The sequence below is a fragment of the Micropterus salmoides genome, unplaced genomic scaffold (assembly GCF_014851395.1).
Source record: "Micropterus salmoides isolate LMB-PRFRI ecotype aquatic unplaced genomic scaffold, ASM1485139v1 Ms_hic_scaffold_18, whole genome shotgun sequence".
NCBI classification, from domain to species: Eukaryota; Metazoa; Chordata; class Actinopteri; order Centrarchiformes; family Centrarchidae; genus Micropterus; species Micropterus salmoides.
The window spans coordinates 19489309-19514124 of record NW_024040928.1 but is presented as its reverse complement, the minus strand read 5'-3'; the positions used below and the strand labels follow the sequence as shown (position 1 = coordinate 19514124).

The 24816-nt window shown below is 40.1% G+C and overlaps 2 protein-coding genes across 2 annotated transcripts; one reads left to right on the top strand and one right to left on the bottom strand.

Moving 5' to 3' along the window:
- The first annotated feature begins 178 nt into the window (after positions 1-178).
- Positions 179-20760, top strand: mpp5b (membrane protein, palmitoylated 5b (MAGUK p55 subfamily member 5)). Its single transcript, XM_038727790.1, has 14 exons — positions 179-394; positions 3512-3976; positions 5876-6084; positions 8925-9002; positions 11191-11310; positions 11994-12155; positions 13965-14042; positions 14136-14319; positions 17022-17090; positions 17267-17338; positions 18259-18420; positions 18830-19032; positions 19340-19450; positions 19737-20760. The coding sequence occupies exons 2-14, from the start codon at positions 3661-3663 to the stop codon at positions 19911-19913; spliced, it is 1941 nt and encodes a 646-aa protein (XP_038583718.1). The 5' UTR covers positions 179-394; positions 3512-3660; the 3' UTR covers positions 19914-20760.
- A 348-nt stretch (positions 20761-21108) lies between these two features.
- atp6v1d (ATPase H+ transporting V1 subunit D) lies at positions 21109-24787 on the bottom strand. Its single transcript, XM_038727792.1, has 9 exons — positions 24531-24787; positions 23240-23357; positions 23054-23133; positions 22906-22973; positions 22772-22816; positions 22592-22695; positions 22071-22137; positions 21905-21983; positions 21109-21777 (listed from the first exon to the last, which is right to left on the bottom strand). Exons 1-9 carry the CDS (start codon positions 24569-24571, stop codon positions 21633-21635), a joined length of 747 nt encoding a protein of 248 aa, XP_038583720.1. The 5' UTR covers positions 24572-24787; the 3' UTR covers positions 21109-21632.
- Between the last annotated feature and the right edge of the window lie 29 nt (positions 24788-24816).

Below are 24816 nucleotides of genomic sequence, written 5' to 3'. Positions count from 1 at the left end.
TTTTCGTTAAAGTAATAAAAATCTGCTGTCAAGTGTACTTTTAAATTTAAAAGTGACATTCAGAGATTGTTGTTGTATTACATACCGTATATTGACATCTTTGCTGTAAAATGTGGTCATTACGTGTCTGGGAGAGAGGGGGCGCTGTGGAGCTGCAGTGTTGCCAGGGAGACGACTCAAAACACCAGGTTCACAGTAATGGCCACAAGTGTCCCAACAGTGCCTGGACAAAACTCAGTGCTGTGGCTGAACACGGTTCGGCAAAGACCTGGAGAGACCATTTTCTGTTCCCGACCTTCCGTGTGTGAAAACAGACACATTTTCGGAGCACTGGATTTTACAGGAATAACTGCTTCTGAACCAAAACCCATTTGAACTTGCTATCTTTGAAGCGGTGAGTGCACTCGGTCTATTGCGGGACGTTACCGTTAAGCTACGCAGTTAAGTTAGCGGTACCACCAGGCTGCTAAGCTAACGTTAGTTAAGTTCCCTGCCATTGTTACGTTAATGCAAGTTCATTTGTACACAGTAAAATGAATATCAAATGTGTGTATTAAGTGTGCTGTTGCCGCTGTGTATGGTTGTGCTAAGACGATTGCCTTTTTTGTAAAATTGTTCAAAATAGATCATTAACGTACTTCTACACAATAGGAAGGACTCAGTTGTTCTCGTGACTCATTGAAATGCATCTAACCTTAGCTTAATGTTAACTTCAGCCAGCGGCAAATAGTTTTTAAACCACAGAACTATTACTATGACTAATGTATGAGAATATTTTCCATTTTCACCCTCTGGATGTAATGCATGTAACAGTTAGCTAATTATAGCAAGAAGCCAGAGATCTAGTGGTAGAGGGTAATTTAACCTCACTGAAGTTTAGCCATCACTGTGACTTTCAGCGACTAACGTTAATGTTAATTAAACGTTATATGGTAACAAATACAAAATGGCAGAGTAACGTTATCTTAACAAATTACAACTACTATTCGAGATATAACTGTTCTGGATGAATTCTAAAATCAATAACTCGATTTTTGATCTATTTATTTTTGGTACAAATTACGGATTATCCCACTGTTATGCTGTTAATAGTGTGCTGCATGTTTAGTTGGGATTAGATTTGGGAGGAAATCCCTTGTTAGGACATATTTGAGAAACTTTGATACCACCTTAAGGGTCATCACCAATTATTAGTTGGATTGGTTTGTTCTTCGGTGAGTAAATACCACTGGAGTTGTTTTCAACATACATGACATTAAACAGAACTTTTTTTGCATAATAATCAAATAATAGCACTGCTATCAAAGGAGGATGTTCTAGCACTATTTTCACTCATAAATTCTGGAGTAACTGTACATCAGATTGAGTAGAGCAATAGATGATGTACAGTACGTTTTAGGAGTGCAGGGTAGTACTGTGTTTTCTACTAAGATCCTTTTCATTTGTTGAAGTTTTAAGTCTTCCTGGGGTATCTCATGCCAAACCCTCTTCAGTCAGTTAGTATTTTGTATTATTGGCCTTCCAGCATCACATTGCCCTGTTCAGTAAGTGGGCTTGCTAATATGAGCTTGATTGCCAATGTCTAATTTGACATCACATGACATGATCAGCTCTTATTTAATTTCACAGAAATGTTCCACCATCTCTGTAATCTTGCATTGTCCCTAAACTTGTTCCACAAATTTAACTGACACCAAACTGTTGAATTGCTTCATTTTTTTATGTCTAGGGGTGTGTGCGTGTGTGTGCACTTCCCATTCATTCCCTCTGGTCCCTCTGTCCCTATCCAGCATCCCTCCCAGTACTGTTGTGGCCACTGAGCAAGAGTAGGCATGAGATCCCAGGCTTAATTAAGCCCACAGGAACAGATGGCCCGCTGGCAGTCTCTGCTATTTATCAGCCGTACACTGCCACTGTAAACGTAGCTAAATGCTTCTGCAGGGGCGGAGTTTGGGAGCTTGGCGCAAGAGCTGGAGGGGGCAGGGGGTAGACCTGCCAGACGTAATTAGCTGTGGGAAGTAGGCAGAAGAGGGGAGGGCTGCCATGAGGTAGTAGCTGACATGTGTGTATGACTGACGTGGCTTTCTGTAAAAAAATAAAATAAAAATAAAAATTCCATGTTTATCCTTTTTGGTACTTGAGAGGTTTCCTCAATGCACACAAAGCTGTCTTTGACTGTAAGTAAGTAATAAGGGCCGTTTAACATGTGAGTAGCAGGTTGGAAGAAAGACAGCCCTACCTAAGCCACTGCATGGTATTTAAGCACAAGCTTATGTCATTATGTGAATGATGAAGACATACCTTTGGCTTTCTAGTTATATATCATCCTTTTATTACAGTCACTCTATGACTGTTTTTGGACAATGATTTTCTGTTATAAAATATAGATTGAGTTTATTTTACAAGAGTGAAAATCCTCTAGTCATACTACCAAATTTACTAATCCAGATTAATGCACATTGCATCCTTAAAATAGATTCTAAGCCACATCAGTCACAACAATGGCAGATCAGGTGGTAGTAGCTGTGTGGCAGGCATCGCATTTAATTGCAATATCTTTATATAGGCACGCGTACATTGGCTACAGATGGACATTTTAACTAAGCTGTTCATGAGGACGGGACTGTTGGGGACAGGTGTACCCAAGCAAGTGGCTGGATGAACTGAACTGAAGGGATTTCAGGTGACTGAGGCCAGACGGCTTTCCATGTGAAGAGTTAGATTAGTGGTGTCATCGATGAGAGGAGGTAGGAGCAAATGTTGGCCCTGATTAACAGGCAGCCAGCCGGAAGGAAGGAACAACATTTATATGTTAAATACATTTAAAATCTATTAAGAAATAGCTGGAAAAGTTACTGTCACCACTGTTGAACTCCTCAATTAAACTGAGTTAGTGAGAAACAAGTGCAAACAAGTTACCTTTGCTGAAATTATTATAAGACTTTATTGATCAACTGGAGGGAAATTCATATTACAGGTTTCACATTGTAGCAGCACAAGTTGTGTCATGGTGTCATATTGTGGTAAATTGACATCGGCATGATAGTCTCGAGCTTTGATGATGATGATAATTTACGCTTATTTTATATTTACTAGATACAAACAACAAATAAAGTACATATTTTAGAAAATAAAATAACACCAGTTTGACCCATCACCTCCTCTAAAGTATAATAAAAAAGGGAATGTGTAGGCAGGGCTCTAGAGTTCTCCAGTATCTTTACTATTGTTGCTTGAGCTACCAGTCACAGTAGTGGCCAAACTGGTGCATATCTTATCTGACAATGAAACCCTTCAATTTCTGTTTATTGTTTCCTAAGAATGCAATAAAAGTGATAGTCAATAAAGGAAATCCTTTTTTAACCTTTTCTAAAAAATTGTTATAATAATTTTTCAGTTACCCATTTTAAAAATGAAAAAAAATAATACTTGACTTTGTTTACCATTAAAAAATAAAAATTGCATAAAAACAACAAGGGAAATCCATTTTAACACTCTGTTTGTACTTCAGGATGACATGATCACAGAAAGAACATAGAGGACTACATCCTCCAATGGCGTGGTATGGCCTCTGATTTGAGCTGTCTCGGAGCCTCGCAACACTCGAGCAGATCTCAGTAAACGCTGGGGTGGTTTGAGCTGTACACTGCTGCAGCAGGGATGATCACGTCCCATATGAACGGCTATGTGCAAGAGGCCTCTGGTCTCAAGGAGAGGGCAGTGGACTGTCCAGGGGAGGAAAGCAGCCTTGTCAAGTCTCCACACTGCAGTGCCCACATGGAGAGGATCCAGCACTACCAGGAGGAGCTGAGGAAGAGGAGAGAGGAGGACAGCAGGGGGAAGCATGAGATCGATCCCAACGCTTCACTGAGGCTCAAGAAGCTGGCACAGAACCCCAAGGTGGGCATTGACAATCCCACCTTCGAGGAGAAAGAAAAGGCCACCAAGGACTCATGCTCTCAGGATCCTGTCACTGGTAAGTTGAGAGGAGGAGGGCAGTAAGGGTTAGAAGGTCTTTATGGGGGTCAGCTAGAGTGGAAAGAGGAAAAGCTTTACAAAGGAGAGTTTAGACCTCAGAGTAGAATAGGGAGATGTGAGGTTTTACAAAAATTCAGTGAAAACAAAAGGAGTCAAAACAATGAGTATTAAGGGGGGCAGAGCAGAGGGTGGTAGCGGAGGAGGGTGATGTGTTTTAGGGGCTGACCACCATTTATTCTGGTTAGTGTCTTGGTCCTAACTCTGGACTGAAGAGAGATAGCCCATCAGTTGCCAAAGGAAAATACAATAATTTCTGATTAATTATATTGATTATACAAAAGAGTATTGAATGTACAGTAAATACAGTGGTCCACCATTCTGGTTAGTGCACAAAATATTGTGTGGCTAACTTTTCAATTTGTATAAATAAATGTATTGTGTACACACATTTAAAAAGTTTTAGAGGATGGGCTCATTATTATATTTCTTAAGTTTCAAACAGATTTCAGTGACTCAGCACAACTAGTTGAATTTACTTTACTGCAGCGTGTCCAGTGTGAATAGGAGTCAGATTTGATTGTCATGCAGAACGTTGTGACATGTTTGATAGTCTTTATACAGAACTCAGTCCTCATTATTACAAAGACACTGATGTGTAATAAACTCACGTTTGCAGTTGGTCTGAATGTGCCTGCGAGTGCGCACCTTATCTGACTTGACTTTGTGACCCTGCTTTCAGCCTTAGTGGAATGTAGGTCTGACAGTGCTCGGCTTTGGTGTAAAAGAAAAGAGGTGAACATGCGTTTCTGTAAGATTAATCTACAGTTTATACTATGATTATACAATAGGATTACTACAATAGTTATTCTGTTTGTTCAACCTGGGCCTCTCAACTGTGAAATATGCTCCTCTAAATCATATACAATGAACATTACTATAGAGTGTAAGTTGTTGCAGAAAGTAAATCCTATAAAATGTATCCATACTGTCTGCTTTAATAAATCTCCAGTGTAATCACTGCAGCAACCATTAAATAAAGTTAAAGTCTCACTTGAATAGAAATGAAGACTCACAGGTGGCTCGGGAGACTTCCACTGCAGAGACACAAAAAAGACAATGCTGTAAATGTTCTGCCGCAGCTCTTAAAGAATACATAGTTTTTGTTCAAGTTCTACTGCCCTATATAACTTGTGAGACATACAGTAGTCTATAGATACTTTAATTGCTCTGAAAGTTGACAACTCTGTTTACCAGATGCACAGTGTCTATATGGTGTCTGTGGCTTAGCAGCAGGGTTGGCACCTCTGCACCACAGAAAGCAATGGGGTCAAATGGGGGTGACTCTTTTGCCTAAGTCTAGTCTCCCTAGACTTAACATGTTTGCGAATCCAAGTCATCAAAAATAATTTATTAACCTCCTAATTATGGATATCCACATACTATATAAAGAGACTTTATATACACGGTTATACTAATAACAGACAACTTCCACCCTTATTTGCAAAAGCACACCCATAACTCATAGCATTTTGAATATTCCCGGATTAGGAGATGTTCTGCAAATTCAACTTGTGGAGAGAAATATTTGTAATATATGGTTTCAGATTAGCTCACCCATGTTGTGGTTAAACCTCTGTTTAGCAATGATGTGTATGCAGCTATAGTTGTAGGCCCAGGTCTTGTATAACATGAAATGAGCCTTAGACAACAGTCTGTATCAATGGGTCAAATGCAGGTTCAAAGCTACTGATCAGAAAAGTAAACCCATAGGACAAAAAATAAGCAAACATTCACATCTTAAAGCAGTAAAACTTTTTCTGACTTCTATCATTTAGCTCCTGTGTCGCTCTGTATCGCCTCTGTGCTGTTCCCGTCACTGCCTCTGCCTCTTTCTCAGAACTGGAGGAATTGCTGCAGGCTCTGAAGGTCGCGCAGCACTGCCTGACTGATGCGCAGAGCCAGCAGGATGTGGAGCTGATAGTGCAGCTCCTTGCCAAGGAGGACTTCAGGAATGCCTACACCCTCTACAGTGCTGTGTCCCAGCAGAGGAGCAGAGTCAGTCCCACCTCACCCATCACAGCACAAGCAGAGGATCTTTGCCAGGAGGTACACATAATGGTTAATTTGAAGCAACAAACATTGTTTGGAAGCACTCTGACTCTGCTGCGGTGTTAAAAGTTATGGGAAAGTGATTGTAATTTACATTGAGCTCAGTGGTAACCTTGCTATTAGTATTGCATAGGTACTTGTATATGTAGTTTATGCTGGATGTTTTGTAAGTGTAGGTGGTTTTAGTGTCCACAGCTGTAGGGGGAACTGAATCAGAAAAAATAGACTGACTTGTACTCAGAATAATGAATAACACACATTCATTCTTAGACATTTTTAACCATGCCACAAAACCAATTCTCTACCTCATGAGAGGAGGCAGTGTGTGCATACAGGCATAAAGGCACTTAGATTGCATTTGCCTATCTGTGGTTTGGACCTTGTTAAGCTTTTATTTAGAGGAAAGTACCTCTGTGAGTAAAGTATCTGAACATACTCAATGAAGCATGCAAAATCATTGCTCAGGGTGATGATTAATTCAACAAAGCTGCCCAAAAAGGTAGCCACATCAGTCTGAATAGTTATGAAATGTAAATCGTCTTGTGGTTAACAAGGTGGGTGAAAACAAAAATGAGGAATTTGTTGGAACCAGGCCATGCGTGAAAATTGAGTGTGCTGGAGAAAAGTTAAAAGAGGCAGAAGGTAGAACAATTTAAATTGGAGAATTAGGGTGACAAGAGGAGAAGATGACAGTGAGATATCCTACATTTAGGAGTGAACAAGGAAGGGAAAGGAGGAATGCACGAACCAAAGTGAACATACATAGTTTGGTATTCCACTGGTATGCAAATACACTGTATAAAACATCACAGTGTTTTTTAATTGATTTCCCTGTCCACCAATTGCCATTTCCTCTTTAAATGACAGTTGACAGTGCTAACTCCTAAACCCCTGTACAGAGAGTGACAGAGAGCAAGAAACCATCTCTGTATTCAGGTTTGAGTGGGTAGGAATGTACCATACCTGACTTCCTCGATGACAAAACACAAGCCAGTTGGACTCTACTGAAGCAAAGCGACAGTAATTGACTTATGTCCCTGCAGAGCCCAGCCTCTGCACATTGAGTGTTCAAATACAGCCTGTCACACAGAGCCCAGTACCCCCATAAAAAGACAGGAATTGTTATATGGCTTGCTATGAATTAGGTAGAAGCTGTATACAACAATGACAGGCTACACCCACAAAAGGCACTTCATTAAGATTAGTGTCAACTTTTGATAGGTGTAACATGAACAAACGTAATACAGGCTTTTCACCACAGTCAGACTGGTGCAGTGTGATTTTTATTTTTTTTTAGCTGATGGCTAGATGTGTAAGAGGCTGTTATGAGCTGTGTAGAGTTCATTCAAAGGACACCAAGCAGCAGTGCTACAGAATTGGTATTCCAGTCTTGACAGAAGTGGTCTGAAGATAGAGGAGCTGAGTGAGATGATCTATTTTGCTTCACACACACACACACACACACACACACACACACACACACACACACACAACATGTTGTCTTCCTGTGTACAGTAAATCAGTGTCTGCACTCACCCACCAGGCACAGATCCTGAAGCGCTTAACAACACATAATAGTTTGAGCTGCAGTGTGCCTAAACTAAGTGGCTGTGCTGTGTGACACTCAGATTGGCTGTTGGGTAAGCTAATCTCCCAGTAGCCCTTGGTGCTGGCTGAGAGGTGCAGCATACCAGAAAAAGAAACTCCAGCAGCTTACAGCAGTGTGGGCCGAGGCGCAGTGCTGCCGGGGGGGGGGCGGGGGAAGGGAAAGTGCGTCAACTTGTTAGTCAGAGCTTTGATTAGTGTTAAGGATGAACTAAGCTCCAAACAGGAGATGAAGTGGAAGAGGCAAAAAGATGGATGATTCAGTACATAGTCCAAGCCACAAACAATAGCATCTTCTACCAAAGGAGAACTCAAGAACCACATGATCTAAATAGAACCGAGTAACAGAGAGGATAAAAGAAAGCAAGGAATAAGTATGGAGCAGAGTGGAAAGTCTGAAAAGCCATGGAAGAGAAGGTGCTTTCCAAGTGTATGCTTGTTAAATTTGGTTAAAAACAACATTCATGTGTAAACACACAATGAAAATAAATCCTGTAGTGGATGTGTTTAGTTTTGTGTAACAGCTAGTACTTCACAAGTTACTTTACAGCAGAGTGACTGTGGAATACTCTTCTGTCTGGAATGTGAAACCCTACTGTGAGTGGATAGCCAAGTACCATGTTTGTGATTGTGTTGTATGTGTATGCACATGTACACGTGTGTCTGTTCCTATGGTCTGTACACATATGAGTATTTATTTTTTTGGATAATGGCACACTCTTTCAAACGGTCTCTCCTGGATGACATTCATAGTGTTGCACTCAGTTTACACGAAAAGCGATAGAAATAGAATTTAAAAAGAGCTGGAGAGAGGGGTTCCTGGTCCTGGTTCCTTTCTAACCTCTACACAGCTGGCCAGTCATGGCGTGGAGTGGGTGTGAATGTAGGTTTGTCAGTTTTGGAAAGTTACAGAAATTGTCGGACACAGCAACCTCCACGTTTCCAATGTTGGAAAGGTGTTGCGGGGGAGAGGGATTTCCGAAGCGATTCGACCACCAAGCATCTGGACTGAGTATACTGGCAGATTTAGACTCAAATCTGACTAAAGTCATAGTTTAACAAGACATCTAGTGAGAATTTAAACAAACAGTGGAATTAAGAGATCGATAGTTTACGGTTTTTAAAGGGATACTAAACTCTTAATTTGTTCTCGACTTTACTTGGTCACCCTGTTCATAGGTCTTAGTGGCAGTCAAACCGTTCACCTTACCATAGTCTGTGTTTCTGTTCAGGTACAGAAGATTCTCCAGTCCAGCCAACAGAAGGAGGGTATGGAGCTTAAGGCTCTGCTCACCAATCCTCATCTCCAGGTCAGATGTCTTTTTGTCAGCTTATCATATCTCTCCTTGACCTATGACATAAGAGAACAACAGTGAGGCTCAGCAAGCTGGCAAAGCTTTATAGATCAACTCATTTGTTTAGTTTAAATACCGATAATTGGAATACTGGAAATGTAATTATTATTATACTGTACTTATTCCAATAGGGTAATTGGTCAGAAGTCCGTATTAAGAATATAATAGATTATGAGAGGAAAAAACGGGTCTTACCAGCTCAAAGGCAACTGAAAGACAGTTTCACTTTGCCATCTTGTGGCACCAAATAGGCCAACTGGGTTAAAGGCAGACCAAAAGACAGATTGCTCATCATGATACATGATACAGTATACTGTACATCAAAACAGAATGAAAGAAATAGAAAGCAGGCACTTTATGATGGAAGTCATGAGGTCATGTCCCTTGAGCTGGCAGGACACATGGGCAGGTCAGATGCTTGCTTTACAGATGAAATTTTTTGACACATATTTTATTTGTTATCATTGTTATGTTGTTGTTATGTTTTTTTAAGGGTGTGCAAAGGTAAATTTTTTTCATGATCAATTACTCCGTGTTTTGTTACAAAGATTAATCTAGTGGGTCTCAAGAAAAGCCTTCATGTAAATTAGGTTGTAATGTGGGTCAGCTCTCTTGGTAATGAAAAAGCATGACTGGTGTGTTCTCTGCAGCAGTTTGTCGTTGAATCGAAATTCGAAATGGGTGTAATTAACTATTAGCAAAGAGGTCAAATATCTGTAAAAGTCTATAACTGTAATCAGTTATGAAAAATTTCTCTATCTGATTTGGCTGTAACCAGTTTAGTAAGAGGTCATACGGTACAGTGTCATGGCTGCTGTTGGCACAGCTGACAACTAGAGAATTAAGATGTTCTTCTTAGGCGTTCCACATGCTCTACATTTACGGAAACGATTATACATCACTGGGACGGGCAGGCCACTTCCACTGCTGTGTAAGGAGTCACATTATAAAAAGCCATACACACTTGATTTTGGTTACCTTTGCATTCATTCAGCGGGACATCTGTTCAGCATTTGGTATACCAGCATAAAAAAATCTAACAGATTTACATAAGATTGGATTAGATTGCTTTGAAGTGGCATAGACTGCTCTACATTTCTCAGTTTAAGGTTCAGTGATTCTTCTGTAGACAAAAATGGAGCCACATTATCAGACTGTCATCGTCCATTAGAGACGGAGACGGAGCAAGACCTCAGGTGGATGACTCTGCTGAGATTTTATGGTTGAGGGTCCTGACAGGGGAGCGCCAGGGGTCGGATGTTTGACCCATGTGACCGTGTGAACTACCATTTCTTCCATCGCCCTGTTAACCCCTCCAGTGAGCCAGATCCATGTAGCCAGCAGGGGCCGTATGATTTGATGTGAGCCTGCCTTGTGGCACAGAAAGTGGAACAGATTATGTTGGTTTCACTGCGGGGGAGCAGAGGATCACATGAGTCACCCCGTAAGTCTGTACAGGTAAACAACCTCATACCCCAAACTAATGGAGACAGGTACGTGTGCGAAAGGCATAGGCCCCCCTCAAGTCCACCTGTCTCCCTTTCACCGTTTTCTGGGACAGTGTTTCCTCACGAGCAGGGAAGCCAAAGGCATTTGATGATTGATGGCAGTGGATCTTAACTCCTAAATGCTGTGGGAGATTAAGACGGATTGTGCGTACGCCAAAGCTTAGCCCGGCCTCCGCTCTCTGAGGTCCCCTTTGCTGCAGGATAGAGAAACTAATTTGGACCGACGGTTATTAATTGTGAGATACGGAGCGCTTGTCACATTAAATGAAGTGAAGGAGCAGTCTCTGTTTTATTTGTGGCTTAGAGGTGGGTTTGCTGACTGGTCTTGTTAAAAAGATGGGGGGGGATGGTAGACTTCTGGTAGCAGATGCGTGTTTGAAAAACGTGTATCTTCAGTTCATCAGTTGACACTAACATGTACAAACCACTTGATAAATGCATGCCATGTTGTAAGCCGCAGTCATTTGATTTCATTGCCAACTATAGTCGTTAGTAAGGATAACATCTGTAATGACACAATCATCACAATGAATCTCTTTACGCTGCCTCCTCCTTTTACTTTTGTGTCTATCATGTGTTATTTTAAATTTCTGTATGTGCGTACTGTTTGTCTCTGTGTTTGTTTCATGTGGCAGGCACTGATGCAGGCCCATGACAGTGTGGCAGTACATGAAATGGCAGAGGAAAATGAGACCCAGAACCTTGGAGAGACAGTTAAACTGGTGCGGCTGGAGAAGACCCGCGACACTCCACTGGTGAGATGCCGTCTGTTAGTCTTTTTGAGGCAATGCTACTACTACGCTCTTTTATCGCTGTATGCAAATGTCATATTTATTTACAGCTTTACAGCCATTTATTTGCCTCATAATCATGAAAATCCACTCAGAGAGGCAAGGCAGTGAAATAGTTGTAATATCCACACAGGATGCAAATTCATTTATATAAAGGAACAAAAAAAAGAATGAGGACAAATGAGCCATTAAGACATATATGGATCTAAAGCATGTTATTGTGTTATATATTTTAAGTTTTGGTGTATTGTGTGTAAACCCAGTAAGAAAAAGCCTCTCTCAGCCTTCAACATGCTGCACCACTCAAATTTATCATCTGGGTGTGTCAGTGTCACTGTACCGACAAACCAACAGGGCAGCAAAATGCCTGTCAGTGAGAGCTCCAGGCACCCATTTCCAAACATTAGCAAAGACACAATGATGTTCACTGTATGTGACATATTTCTTTTTATTCAACCTGCTGCTCCTCCTTCATTTCAGAGAATATTATGGGTTTGAGGTGTGTCGTTTACTTATTAATTATCCAGGGTGTTGCTTGTTTTGTGAGATCATCTCACAATAATGTCATCTACAGTATATGAACTCTGTGTGTGTGTGTGTGTGTGTGTGTGTGTGTGTGTGTGTGTGTGTGTATGTGGGGCTAACAGGGTGCAACAGTACGGAACGACATGGACAGTGTAGTGGTGAGTCGCGTGGTGAAGGGCGGAGCAGCAGAGAGCAGCGGCCTTCTCAGTGAGGGAGATGAGATCCTGGAGATCAACGGCATTTCTATTCGTGGGAAACATGTCAATGAAGTCCATGACTTACTGGTGAGAACATTCAATCATAATAATTCATGGGAAATTAACTGTTTTACAACTTGATTTTATTTCATGGGAAACCAGCTTTGTTGTATTGTACATGTGTGGCCATAAAATGTCTTGAAAACTTAAATTATGTACATATAATTCCATAAAAGGCATTAGAATTTATTCATAAATGGTGGTCTTACTTGGACCATCTGTTTCTCCACAGCTGGTGACAAGTTTTACTTCATATCCACTTCTAGGTTAATTTTAATCAGTTTGACAAACATGTTGAGCCTCAGACGTTTCATTAGGTGGTTGTTGAAACCATTCTGAGATGGTTTTCATGCCATTGCAACCCTAGTGGTTGTTGTTTGTAATGTTGGTGGGTTTCACTTTCTTTCATACACTATAGGCACAAACACTCAAAACAACAAAATTATACCAAATTATGAGTGTTGTGAATATACATAAATTTTAAGAGATCATTATCTTAACATTAATGTTTGTTTGTAACATAAATACCTGAGCGGTTGTTTTTGAAAAGAGGCACTCTCAAAATATAATGTACATACATCCAACTGCTAAGCAATAAAACATTGCTAAAAGTTTGAGGCCCCAGGTAAATACACTAGGGCTGCAACTAAGACTATTTTGATAGTCGATTAATCTATTGATTATTGAAACGAATAATAGATTATTCGGATTATGAATAGCAAAATTACACAATGCGCCTTATTTATCAGCTTTTAAATTAAACTTGAGGTTGTTTTAGGCATGTGCTAATTAACAGTCACAACAATAAAATACATACTGTTTTCAAAAATGCATATTTTAATGAACGTTTCTGCTGCAGCAACAGAAATGTCCTCTAAAATCAAGTACTGATCTCAGCAGCTGATGTGCTGTTTAGTGACTGAGCAGTTTACACACCAGTACTGCAACACACCGGGACAAACTGACACCATATACAAAGAAAGGAATAACGTCATGCATTACATTTGCCGAATTTACAGGGGGGTCAATAATTATTATAATAATCATTATATTCATTAACGATTTTATAGTAGACAGCGTTTCACAAAGTTTATATATTTTCCCCTAACTCAACAACTCACAAAACTCCGATTTTGAACTCTGAGAGTTTGGGGCACATTAGCCGCAGCCTCATGCATTGACAGGAGAACTGTTGTCTCTTCTTTAGAAAGTATGAAATTGTCCGGTGTTGTCTAATCTTACGCACTCGGCAGCAGCACGTTCTCCAGCTGGGAACATCGCCATGAGCGATGCATCGTTTATGATTGTAAAGTCAGGGCACATCTGGAATGTGAACGCGGCCGTTGTGTATCATAAATGTGCTATTCTCAGCGCCATTAAAAATCAATCAAATTGTCTGAAGCAAACTGTATAGAAAACGTTACAGCTCACAGCGTGAAGTAACACGGCTCTAGCTTACCGAGACGAGTTTTCATCATCAACAGAGCAACAGCGTTAGGCGCCTCCTCTTCAGATGCTCCGGTGTTTCCAGGAAAGCTCAGCTTTGCAGACGCTGCAGTTAACAACCTTTTTGGCTGATTGAAGAGTGAAGTGTTGCCACACTCAGGAGGTTTTAGGTGGTGAAGGTGTTACCGCAGCGCTGATGTTGTGGCGTTAAGGCCCGATGACGTCATGAACGAATCGATTATTAAATTCGTTGGCAACAAATTTAATTTTTGTCGACTACCTCGACAAACCTAGTTGTTGCACCCCTACATACAGTCAGTAAAAATGATTGCTTTATGGAAATGTGATCCCTGTCATGTTTAATTCATTGCATTCCATCTTTTCCAACAGCAACAAATGCAGGGCACTCTGACCTTCCTCCTCATCCCAAGCTCTCAGATTAAACCTGCGCCTCACAGACAGACTGTGGTAAGTCTCTAATGATGTGGGTGTGTGCATGTGTGAGAACGCATGTCTGCATGCGTGCAACGCTAACCTTGATTTTGTAAACCCTGTCCTCAGATGCACGTACGAGCTTACTTTGACTACGACCCCTCTGATGATCCCTTCGTGCCGTGTCGGGAGCTGGGCCTGTCCTTCCAGAAGGGAGATATCCTCCACGTCATCAGCCAGGATGACCCCAACTGGTGGCAGGCCTACAGGGACGGAGATGAGGACAACCAACCCCTGGCTGGACTCATTCCAGGTAGGGGACAGACCAGGGCTGCATATCAATTTGTTGTTTATTGCTTCACAAGGGCAGATAACTGCAAGGACAAATTGCCAATACAAACAATCTAGAAGAATAATTTACAGGTGTGGTAAAATGTATAAATATGTGTATTTTATAGTATCACAGTATTCATTTTTGTATATAGGTGAAATAGCATATATATAAGATACGGAGAACTAAACTACACAATGTACAAAATATATTAAAACTTAAGTACATGGCATGTCCACTTGTATATTTTATAACATAATTTTTATACATACATCATTTTGCCTGTTTGGTATGTTCACAACCTGTCCAGTGAACATGGCTCTAAAACATGAGCAAAGGAGCAACAAAATTAGAGTTGCATGCAAATGAAGGTCTTTGACGTTACATTGAGAATAAACGCCGGAGGGCAAGGACATTTTTCAGCATACTTGGTTTATAAAGCAGTCATTCCATCAGCAAGTACAAATGAAATGCAAGACAGAAATGTGCAAATAAATTGAATAATTTGAATTAATTTGTTGATTTAAAATTGTCCAACCAACCTTTTTTATTTTTATATTTTACCTTTATTTTACCAGGAAGTCCTGTTGAGATCAAAAATCTCTTTTACAAGAGAGACCTGGCCAAGGTAGCAGCCATACATAAACACAACATATTAAAATGATACATACACAACATGACAAAATTCACAATAAAACAAAAAAACATCTATTCAAACACAATGGCCTCTCAAGAAAAACAACCACATGCCTCCTCCACCACATTCTTTATGACGCTCTTAAATTTATCAAACAATATATAAGTTTCTAATTTCAGATCTTTTAGCAAATTATTCCATTCAGACAGAGAAGAGTACAGAGGTAAGCTGGAAGTTTACCTAGCAAAAATATACCAGTGCTGTTGTCTGCGGGTGGTCAGTGTCCAATCCACCAAATCATAAAAAATGCAATGGTGAGTAAGGGAATTTGCATTTGTAATAACACGTAGAGATGCATAATACACCAAATCATGGCTCTGTAAGATGGAGGAGGCACACCTTTGTATGTGAATATCAGAATATGTCATTGTGAGGGACCAAGCTGTCAGGCATGAGGAGTCAGAAAGTAAGATTCAAAAAAATATATTATTTTAAGCACAAAAAAAAAGCTAATTTACGAAACAAATTAGAAAATTCTGGGCCCATAAAAGAGGTCAACTAAACAGAACTTAACTCAACTAACATAACCTTAACATAAGCTGTAAAAAACAGACCTAGACTAACTAAACAGACTGAGACATGGGGGAAACTTAGTGGCTGATCAGGCCATTCTGACACAAAGGGGGTAGACAGACACATAATATATAAACAAACCACCATAACTGCAACAAATGTTTCCAATGCTACCTAATATGAACTATGGGTAAACTAGCAAAGAAAAGAACACAACTCAAAAATGGAATACTCTGCCACCCCCATGATATGGGAAAACATGGCGCAGTCCAATTATTCATTCCCCTACTTAAACAGCTTAGAGGCAGTTGGAAGTCCTTTTGCCTTTTGTCAGCCAGCGACTCCTTGCAGCAACTCCCCAGGAACTGGTAACTTGAAAAGAAAGGTATCAGTTTCATAGAATGTAACTTAAAGATAATGAACCTGAAATTAGCTAAATTGACAAAGTTAACTAAATGTGTGCAAATAGGAAACAAAGTCAAATAACTAATAAAACTGTTTTTAAAACTAAAGTGTGTGTGTCCAGTTATTTATTTATTTATTTTGTATAATATGTAATGTGCTCAAAACAAATGAAAGAGTTACCACCGTGAGTTGTTGTTGTTTCCATGTGTGGCTGCTAGTGCAGCCATCAGTCATCCACAATGTTTGTAGACTGTATTAAAGCCTCCTAGAGTTATTCATTAATTAATAATTAAATCCCTACAGTCATCAACAACAGCCTTGTAACACAAACCGCATTGTATACATGTACCATCATTAGTAAAACTGTCAGGAAAAAAACAACAAATACAAAGATTTTACAGTTGCATTTAAAAGAATCTATAGTGCTCATGTCTTATGTCTTAAAATATATTAAGTAAACATTTATCAAAATGCAGGATACTTGATACCAGCATATCAGTAATTAGTAAACAACACAGCACTTCTCATAGTATATTGCCAAGTGGATTAATATGTCCATTCCTTGTAGTCTGTGGGAATAGTCATTGTAAAGTACTTTAAAGTTGTTTGTGACAAATAACTTAGCTGGCACTACTATGCTGGCAGGAAACACTACCCATCTGGCACGTCAAGCAGATTAAAACACCTAAGAATTATTTGAGATTACTCTCTGACCAGGCCTGTTGTGGCAGGAAGAAAAAAAAGGTTAAGCACTGGAAAAGGGAAACTTTTGCCTGTTCCTCAGGTGAGGAAAGTCTAGGAAGAGTTTGAAGAAAAATTCTACGCCTAGAAACATCACTTGTCAGTAATATTTGCCCCTGAGTGTAGTGATCCAGTGTATGCTTTGTGTGTGTGTGTGTTATCCATAAACCATAAAGACATATTATTGAACACCAACCAGAATGTTCAAACCCATTAGGACTTACATTTTTAAATAAGTACGTGCTTTTGAAATGGAAAATACAGTGCTTTGCATTGAGTTGCAGTGCTGGATATCTGATCTGTTTCTCTTTGCCTTCCTCTTTTTCAGGGAAAAGCTTCCAGCAACAGAGAGAGACCTTGAAGAAAACTATAACAGACAGGAGTCGAGAACACCAAGGTAAGCGTTAAATGTTGAAACACACACTATGTGGTGAGAAAATGCAAGACATAATTTGCAAAGTCAACCATTTTGCATCCACCCTGACTCACATAAAAAAAGGACTTTGTTTGTAACAAAGTGAATTGATGGTTCCCTTTATAAAGCAAAGATGTTTTGACTTGTCGTTTCTCCAGGGAAGCTTTGGTATGCGAAGAAAAGCAAAAAACAGAGGAAGAAGAGCACAGCAAACTTGAACAAAAATACTGGTAAGGCTCTACTTTTTCTTGTCTTTTTTGTCTCTTCAAAAGCTTAACAGTTTGAGAAGTGGGTTGCACGTTTGCAGTCGCTTCCTCAAAACCCACTGTTAAGTAGCTACACACCTAACCCTTAAAACTCCTGTTGTTGCTTCTCTTTTACCAACAGTAAGAAAGACTGCTCTCCTGTCCTGGGTAGCTTCCAAGTGTCAGTATTCAGTATTATCCCCACACGTTAGCTGGAGTTGACATGTCTTGTCGTTTTCGCAGTAGCCTGTCCAGACTCAGTTTGTCACAGGTCAGATTAGTCTTCACAGACGGGATCAGAGGAGGTCCCAGCAGGTGCCAACAGATGCCAGCGGGTATCTAAATGGCTTGAAGGGACCCGTGGTGTTATTGGTTCACACATAGAAAGACATACAGTATCTCACAAAAGTGAGTACACCCCTCACACTTTTGTAAATATTTGATTATATCTTTTCATGTGACAACACTGAAGAAATTAAACTTTGCTACAATGTAAAGTAGCTTGTATAACAGTGTAAATTTGCTGTCCCCTCAAAATAACAAATCACACAGCCATTAATGTCTAAACCGCTGGCAATCAAATATTTACAAAAATGTGAGGGGTGTACTCACTTTTGTGACATACTATGTATACTCAGACAGACACTCTAGTGGAACTGCTCAGTGGTCGACGGTAGCCGACTGTGATCTTATTTGTAACTGGGAGGGTCGAATATGAAGCAGCACAATGTTAAAAACACTGTATGCAACGTAAAATTTACACACAAACATGGGAATATTAATATAAAAGTGTGTTGTTTTATTGATCTCTTAATCTTTCCTGCCTCCAAAGAGAGGTCAAAGGTCAGAGTTAGTTACAGAACAGCAGTCCAAGAGCTAGAAAGGATTTGCAATTGTCTTTTCAGACTACGATGACATCCTGACCTACGAGGAGATGTCGCTTTATCACCAGCCTGCCAACCGGAAACGTCCCGTCGCTCTGATCGGCCCCACAAACAGCGGCCACGATGAGCTGCGTCGGCGACTTCTGTCCATCGAACCGGAAAGGTTTGCTGTTGCTGTTCCACGTAAGTCAGTTTTTTTTTGGGTTTTTTTGGGTTTTTTTACAAAGCATTAGGACACAAATATTCAACAACTCATGATTCCAGATGAGGAACATAACATTTATTTACAAGGTACATGGTTGTTTATTTGTCATCATACAGCACAATAGCTGCATAACAAAATGAAATTTGTAGTTCCTTCATGCTACACACACCATATAAGGACTATATTAAAATATAAATAAAATTATAAATTTTGGGATTCAGTTAAAAATTCATAATTTGACACGACCTTTCTTTAACTGTGACAACATTCTCAAATTTCTGATGTAAATATATTTTACTAACAATTTACTGTGTATTTTTTGATACTGCCACTTTTTGCCACAGTTTTTGCGATAACTCAAATTTCTTTATCTTTTTCATGGATCAGACACAACCAGAAACCCGAGGATACAGGAGCGGAATGGCCGCGAGTACAATTTTGTGAGTCGGCCTGCCTTTGAAAGCGACTTAGCGGCAGGAAAGTTCATTGAGTCTGGGGAGTATGGGAAGAACTTGTACGGCACCAGCACTGACTCAGTTCGACAGGTCGTCAACTCTGGACGCATCTGTTTGCTCTGCCTCCACACCAGGGTAGGAGACTGAGCGCTTATTGCTGTCTGGACGAGTCCCAACATTTTTCTGTCTGTTAATTACAAATTGCATTTCCTCCCTCTGTCTCAATCTGAACCATTGTGGCTTAGCCAGAACATAATTATAGCTTTTTATATCCTGAACATAACATCCAAACATCCCAAATTATTTTTTTGTTGTTGATAATAACGCCTTACTGCTGACTGATACGTCTGTAAAGAGGACGCCATAGTATGGTTTGGTTTGGTATACATTTAGCCTGATTTGTCTTTATTTCATATTTTTATACGTCCCTGTGTGTTGTCAGTCACTGCAGGTATTGAGGTGCTCCAACCTTAAGCCCTATGTCATCTTCATCGCTCCTCCAGCACAGGAACGACTACGCACCCTGCTGGCCACAGAGGGGAAAACACCAAAGGTACAAATTTCACTCTTTAAAGTTAATTTGATCATCATGCATGCAGTTATTTGCAGAACATGGACTACATTTTTAAGCAAAATTGAGCATTTAACATATATCACAGAAAATTAAAAGAAGTGTTTTTCTAGGGATTTTTTTATAATTTTTTTTTTGCAGGGATTTTTAGTTTAGTATAGGGTGGTGATAGTAAGCATTTATGATTTATGTCCAATACAGCATAGTCATTTTAGAAGTCACCACCCACCCACAGACTAAAAAGCAATGTCTCGTTTTCTGTGCACAGCCTGAAGAGCTAAAGGAGGTCATTGAAAAGGCCCGCGAGATGGAGCACAATTTCGGCCACTTGTTTGATGCAACCATCGTGAACATGGATCCAGACCAGGCTTTCCACGAGCTGCGCAGGCTGATAGACAAGCTGGACACTGAGCCACAGTGGGTGCCCACCTCCTGGTTGTGCTAGAGGTCACAGGCAAACACCGCAGGGAGCCGCAAAGGTAGAAGTTAAACAGAAGAGCACAAATCTATTTTCCTGGAGACTGAAAAATGGAGGATGGACAGTGCTGATTTGTCACTGGATTTTTCACTCACACATTCTCCTCGTTTATAGAGGGGGTGATCTTTACCACGTGTTGCAGGGATGGACTCAAGTTTCTTACATCTCGTTGTGTGTGCGTGCGTGTGTGTGTGTCTGTGGGTGATTTCTTATCAGTTTGTTTTATGAAGGTTCTTGTTGATCTCAGTTTTATGCAAAGTCATTTATCAAACAAATAGAAATATTTCTATCCTGTCCTTCATAGTAATTTATAATTGTAAATATATATTTTGTAGACCAAAGGATATTTTATTGTGGCATTTTGTGTGTGTGTTATCCAAAACGGTACACTCAACTGGGAGAATGTCAGTGTCAATTATAATGATAAAGCAGTAAGCCAAAAGCTGTTTAGGTAACAAACAGAAGAGCATGTGTGCTTAAAGTGGCTGTAGTGTAAAGTCTTCCATTCAGAACCTGCAGTTTTGGGATACTTCCTCTACACAAGTGTCAGTATTATTTCACGTTGTCTCATGTCTCATTTACTCTGTGATAAGACCTCATATCTAAGGTATTGTCTCTAGCTGGTTATCATTACTGCCGGTATATATCATGCTGCAAAGCACTGCTGCAATTGTTTTGTTTTTTTGTCAGTATTGTAACAAAACATTTCATCACTTCGTGTAACTCCATACAGTATTGGTTCTTTGCAGGGTACGTATTAAATCATAAGCACAATTCTGGAAGAGTTAATAAAATACATAATGTGAACAAGTGATGTAGGTAGTGAATGCATTGATTTCACTTGCCTTGTAATTTGTTAGAGAACATAATTCAGTTGGTAATATTGGCGTTACAACACAAATGTGTACTAATTCAACCCTAAAAATGTGTTAAATGTAGCATTCTTGTGCAAGATGGCTGCCATTCCTCACCCAGCCGAGTTACCGAGACACTTGAGGCACAAAATGTTTCCTAGCGCACGTTGACAGAAATTTGATCCCAGTACACATTTTTACATTCAGAACTAAAACGCTTCAACATGAGTGCAAAATCCTGTTTGACTGATTGTAAATCTGCTTGAACATGTAAAAGCTCTTATCACGGCAAGAAATCCAGGGAATGGTTGAATATTGGTAACATCTTTATTTGGATTAAGTGTAGGGCTTTGTTGACTTGCACTAAGTTTTACAGCGGGGTCTCCTTGGGGTTTTCTGGTACAACGGTAAACATCCTTGAGGTAACAACAACCCCGTGACCTTGGCGGGCCAGGCCTCCACAACACCGACTCACACAATCTACAACCACATTAAGCTTTACAGCATGCAATGGCTCTAAATGTTGTGAGGAAACTGAAATATCTACAAGTTGATCCGTCACTTGGAATGCTTCAATTTCACACTCAAACCATGTGTAAACACACTTATATTTAGTTACTCTTGTGGTTAAGAGCCAAGTGTAACAACACTTTGGTTCTGTACAGTGACAAATCTGGAAACACACAGAACCTCCCAGCACTTAAACAACAGGGCAAATCATCACAGACAAGCACACAAAAAAAAACAACTTTCATCACTTGCGTGAGAAGACGTTTACATGGCCTGAGAGAATAAATAGGATGATGGGTGAAGTCTGTGCCTTTAGAGTGCTTCACTCGAACAGCATGTCTTCATCAGTCTCCTCCGTCAGCAAGTTGGTGGGTTCTGCGATGGGACCCAGCTTAGCCAGACGGTCGGCAATCTCCAGTTCTGTCCGTTCCCTGAGCTGCTTCTTCTTCTCTTGGATTTTCTTCAGCCTAGTGGAGGAGGAAATATGTTCAGTGTTATAACAAAATTAGAAGGCGAGGTGGCCAGTACATGGATTTGGCTTTTTTCTTTTTTTTTTTTATCTGGATGTATTAGACTTCTAGAAAATGTTTTCACCTGTAGAACTCCTCTCGTTCTCTCTCATCCAGCTCTGTGATGATGTAGGTGAGGGTGCGATCAATCCGTGGAATAATCACTGCAAAGTGGAATAAAGATGAGCTACAGTGACAGTCTTTGTCCAGAAGAAAAGGGCAACACTTATCTTAATTAAGCGTGAATTTACCATGCTCGATAGCGTTCACACGGCGGTTGGTAATCTTTATAGCTTCATCCAGAGTGACAAAAGATGTCTACAGACAGAAAATGGGCAATGTGTATCAGAATCTCACATAGTGAGACACAGTTCATGAATTTGACTAGCATTTCATTAAAAAAAGTTTATTTCCAGTGATAAAACAAATACTCTATGCAAGTATTATAAACCAAATCAACTTTACATATTTGAAAAAGTATTCATAATGCAGAATGGCCCCTTTAAGAGTGTTGGATTATTATTACTGGTGCATTAAGCAGCATTTTAATGTTGAAGCTGGTCGAGGTGAAGCTACTTTATGCTTTTGGGTAGTTAAATCTTCCCAACATATTTTACACGCTGATCATAAGTTTTGCATGTAAAATTTCTATTTGCAGGTAACTAGTAACTATAGCTGTTTAATAAAGGTAGTGGAGAAAAAAAATACAGTATAATGTAGCATAAAATGGAAACACTTTGGTAAAGTACAAATATCTAAACATCCCCCCCACCTGTAAGGAGGCCAACTCCACCAGCAGCTCAACAGCTCTGGCGTAGTTCCTCTTCAACCTGGAGAGCTGCTCTCCTCCTCTGGCCAGACCAGTCAACTCATAACCTGAAAGACACAGCGAGGGTGACATCTCTGTCGGTCCATAGTCACAAAAGCTACTTTCATCAAAACAGTGACTTACTGTCCCCGCCTTCTTGGTAGTGCTCAAACACTGGAAGGGTGACACCTAATAGGAAGAAAAACACGTATGTAAGAACGTGCTGCATCAACGGTGATTGTAAAAAAATTTTAAATGTAAATATTTTTTAGGCTAACCTGCCACGTTGTCTTTCTTGGCTCGGACCTTCACTTGAGCTTTGTTGACATTCTGGATTACAGTTGTGCTGCAGATGGAATTACAGATGTGAGTTACAAATGCATCTGCACCAAACATCACATCACATGATGTTTCTCTGATTCTTACCTGAAGTCTCCGGCTGTAAATTTGGCTTCAGCCAAAGAGAAGGCCGCCTCTCTCATCACCTCTCCCATCTTTGTCTTAGTCTAAAGAAAAGAGATGAAAAGTCCACCTTTAGCAAACCATCTGGAGTTATTAAAGAGACAAATGCATGGAGAACAAGGTCAGTTGACAATCATCTGACTGACTGACTTCGATAATTTTGCGGAGGATCTGACGGAAGCGCATGGAGAGGGCATCAGATTTCTTCCTGAGCAGGTTGCGGCCGGTCTGCGCCCCTTTCAGTCGAGCCTTCATGATGGTCTGAGCCCTGCAAACCCAAACAACACAAATACATTTTAAATTCTGTATTTGAATCTCACCAATTATACCCCAAGTATACAAGATTCAAATATTTACATAGGCTTCGTACATTAACACATGGGTAAAGAAAACAGCCACTTTTTATGACTAGCTTTTTTTTGTTTTGCGCATTGTAAGGCACTAACAGGCAGCCATTTTTTGTCTGATGTACCCCCCTTGGCCAAGTCAGACCATTTCAAATACACCTTCATCATCACCCCTTCAATAGAATGGACGTTTCAGCCATTTCTATTTTTTATTTTGTGTGTCTTTTCTTACTAGTTACTTTTACTACTTTTCATTGCTTTACTTGCTGTTAAGTAACTGGTTGGTGGAAAACTGAGGTGTGTCTTGTGCAGTCAGATCACAATTGGTAAGTCGTTGTTACATTTACATTCATCTGACAGACACTTTTGTGACAATAAATATATTAAAGATTAGTACTGCAAGTTTGTAATCCCATTTGTGTATTGATTTTCCAAATATGTGGATATATATCATCGAATCATAATTTCTGTTTATTCAAAGTAGCTCAGTTACTCCACACCCCCTGGTAACTACAGAAGTATGCCCTTGGGTACAAGTACTCACTGATATTTGTAACCAAGGAGGGACACCTGATCAGTTCATTTAAAAAAAGCTTCATCCATGTACAGATCAAAAACAGCCCATCTGTAGAATAAAAACTTCTCTCTCCCACACATAAAAGCTTTAAAAAAGCTGACGCTTGAATCTATAAAAGGTAAAAATTACTAGACTTTACAGACAATACAGGAAACTTTAGTTATACAATGATAAACTCAAGGCGGTTGCAGTCTGGAGGTCAGTATGTTTCAGACACCATCTCAGTGTGACAGCTCAAACTGGGACCATAAACATCACATGACAAATGAAGGACTGTTCCTCTTTTACACAGCAACCTGGCAGCGATATAAACTATATTTAGGCTTGAATCACACAGAACAAGACTGTCATCCCTTCATGTGAGATAAACCGAGCTTTCCAGCAGATGGGAGCAGGAAATTATCAATCTGGGAGACTGGGAAGCAATAATCATTATATAACCAAACAGCATCCTTTTTTAATAGCTGGCTAACAAGCTACAGTGTGTTAGCAACTAGCTAGCAAACAAGCTGCTTACATTCTAGAGGGGAATATGTCGATCCTTTCTTTTCCAGACATCTTCTCGTCCTTTGGTCGATGACTGCGGTCTTCTGTTTACTTCCGTCTCCTAAAATGAACACTGACACGTTACCTTTTGTTATATTCTGTGTCAGCCCATACATATACTACAGAAACCCCGTTGATGCTCGTGCAGGATTTAGAAACACAGATCTAGCTGATCGTCGTGATCTTGTCCGACTCTCGGGTCCGTGATGATCAGCTGGCCTCCGGTCATGTGACTGAACCGAACACCGTTGTGCACA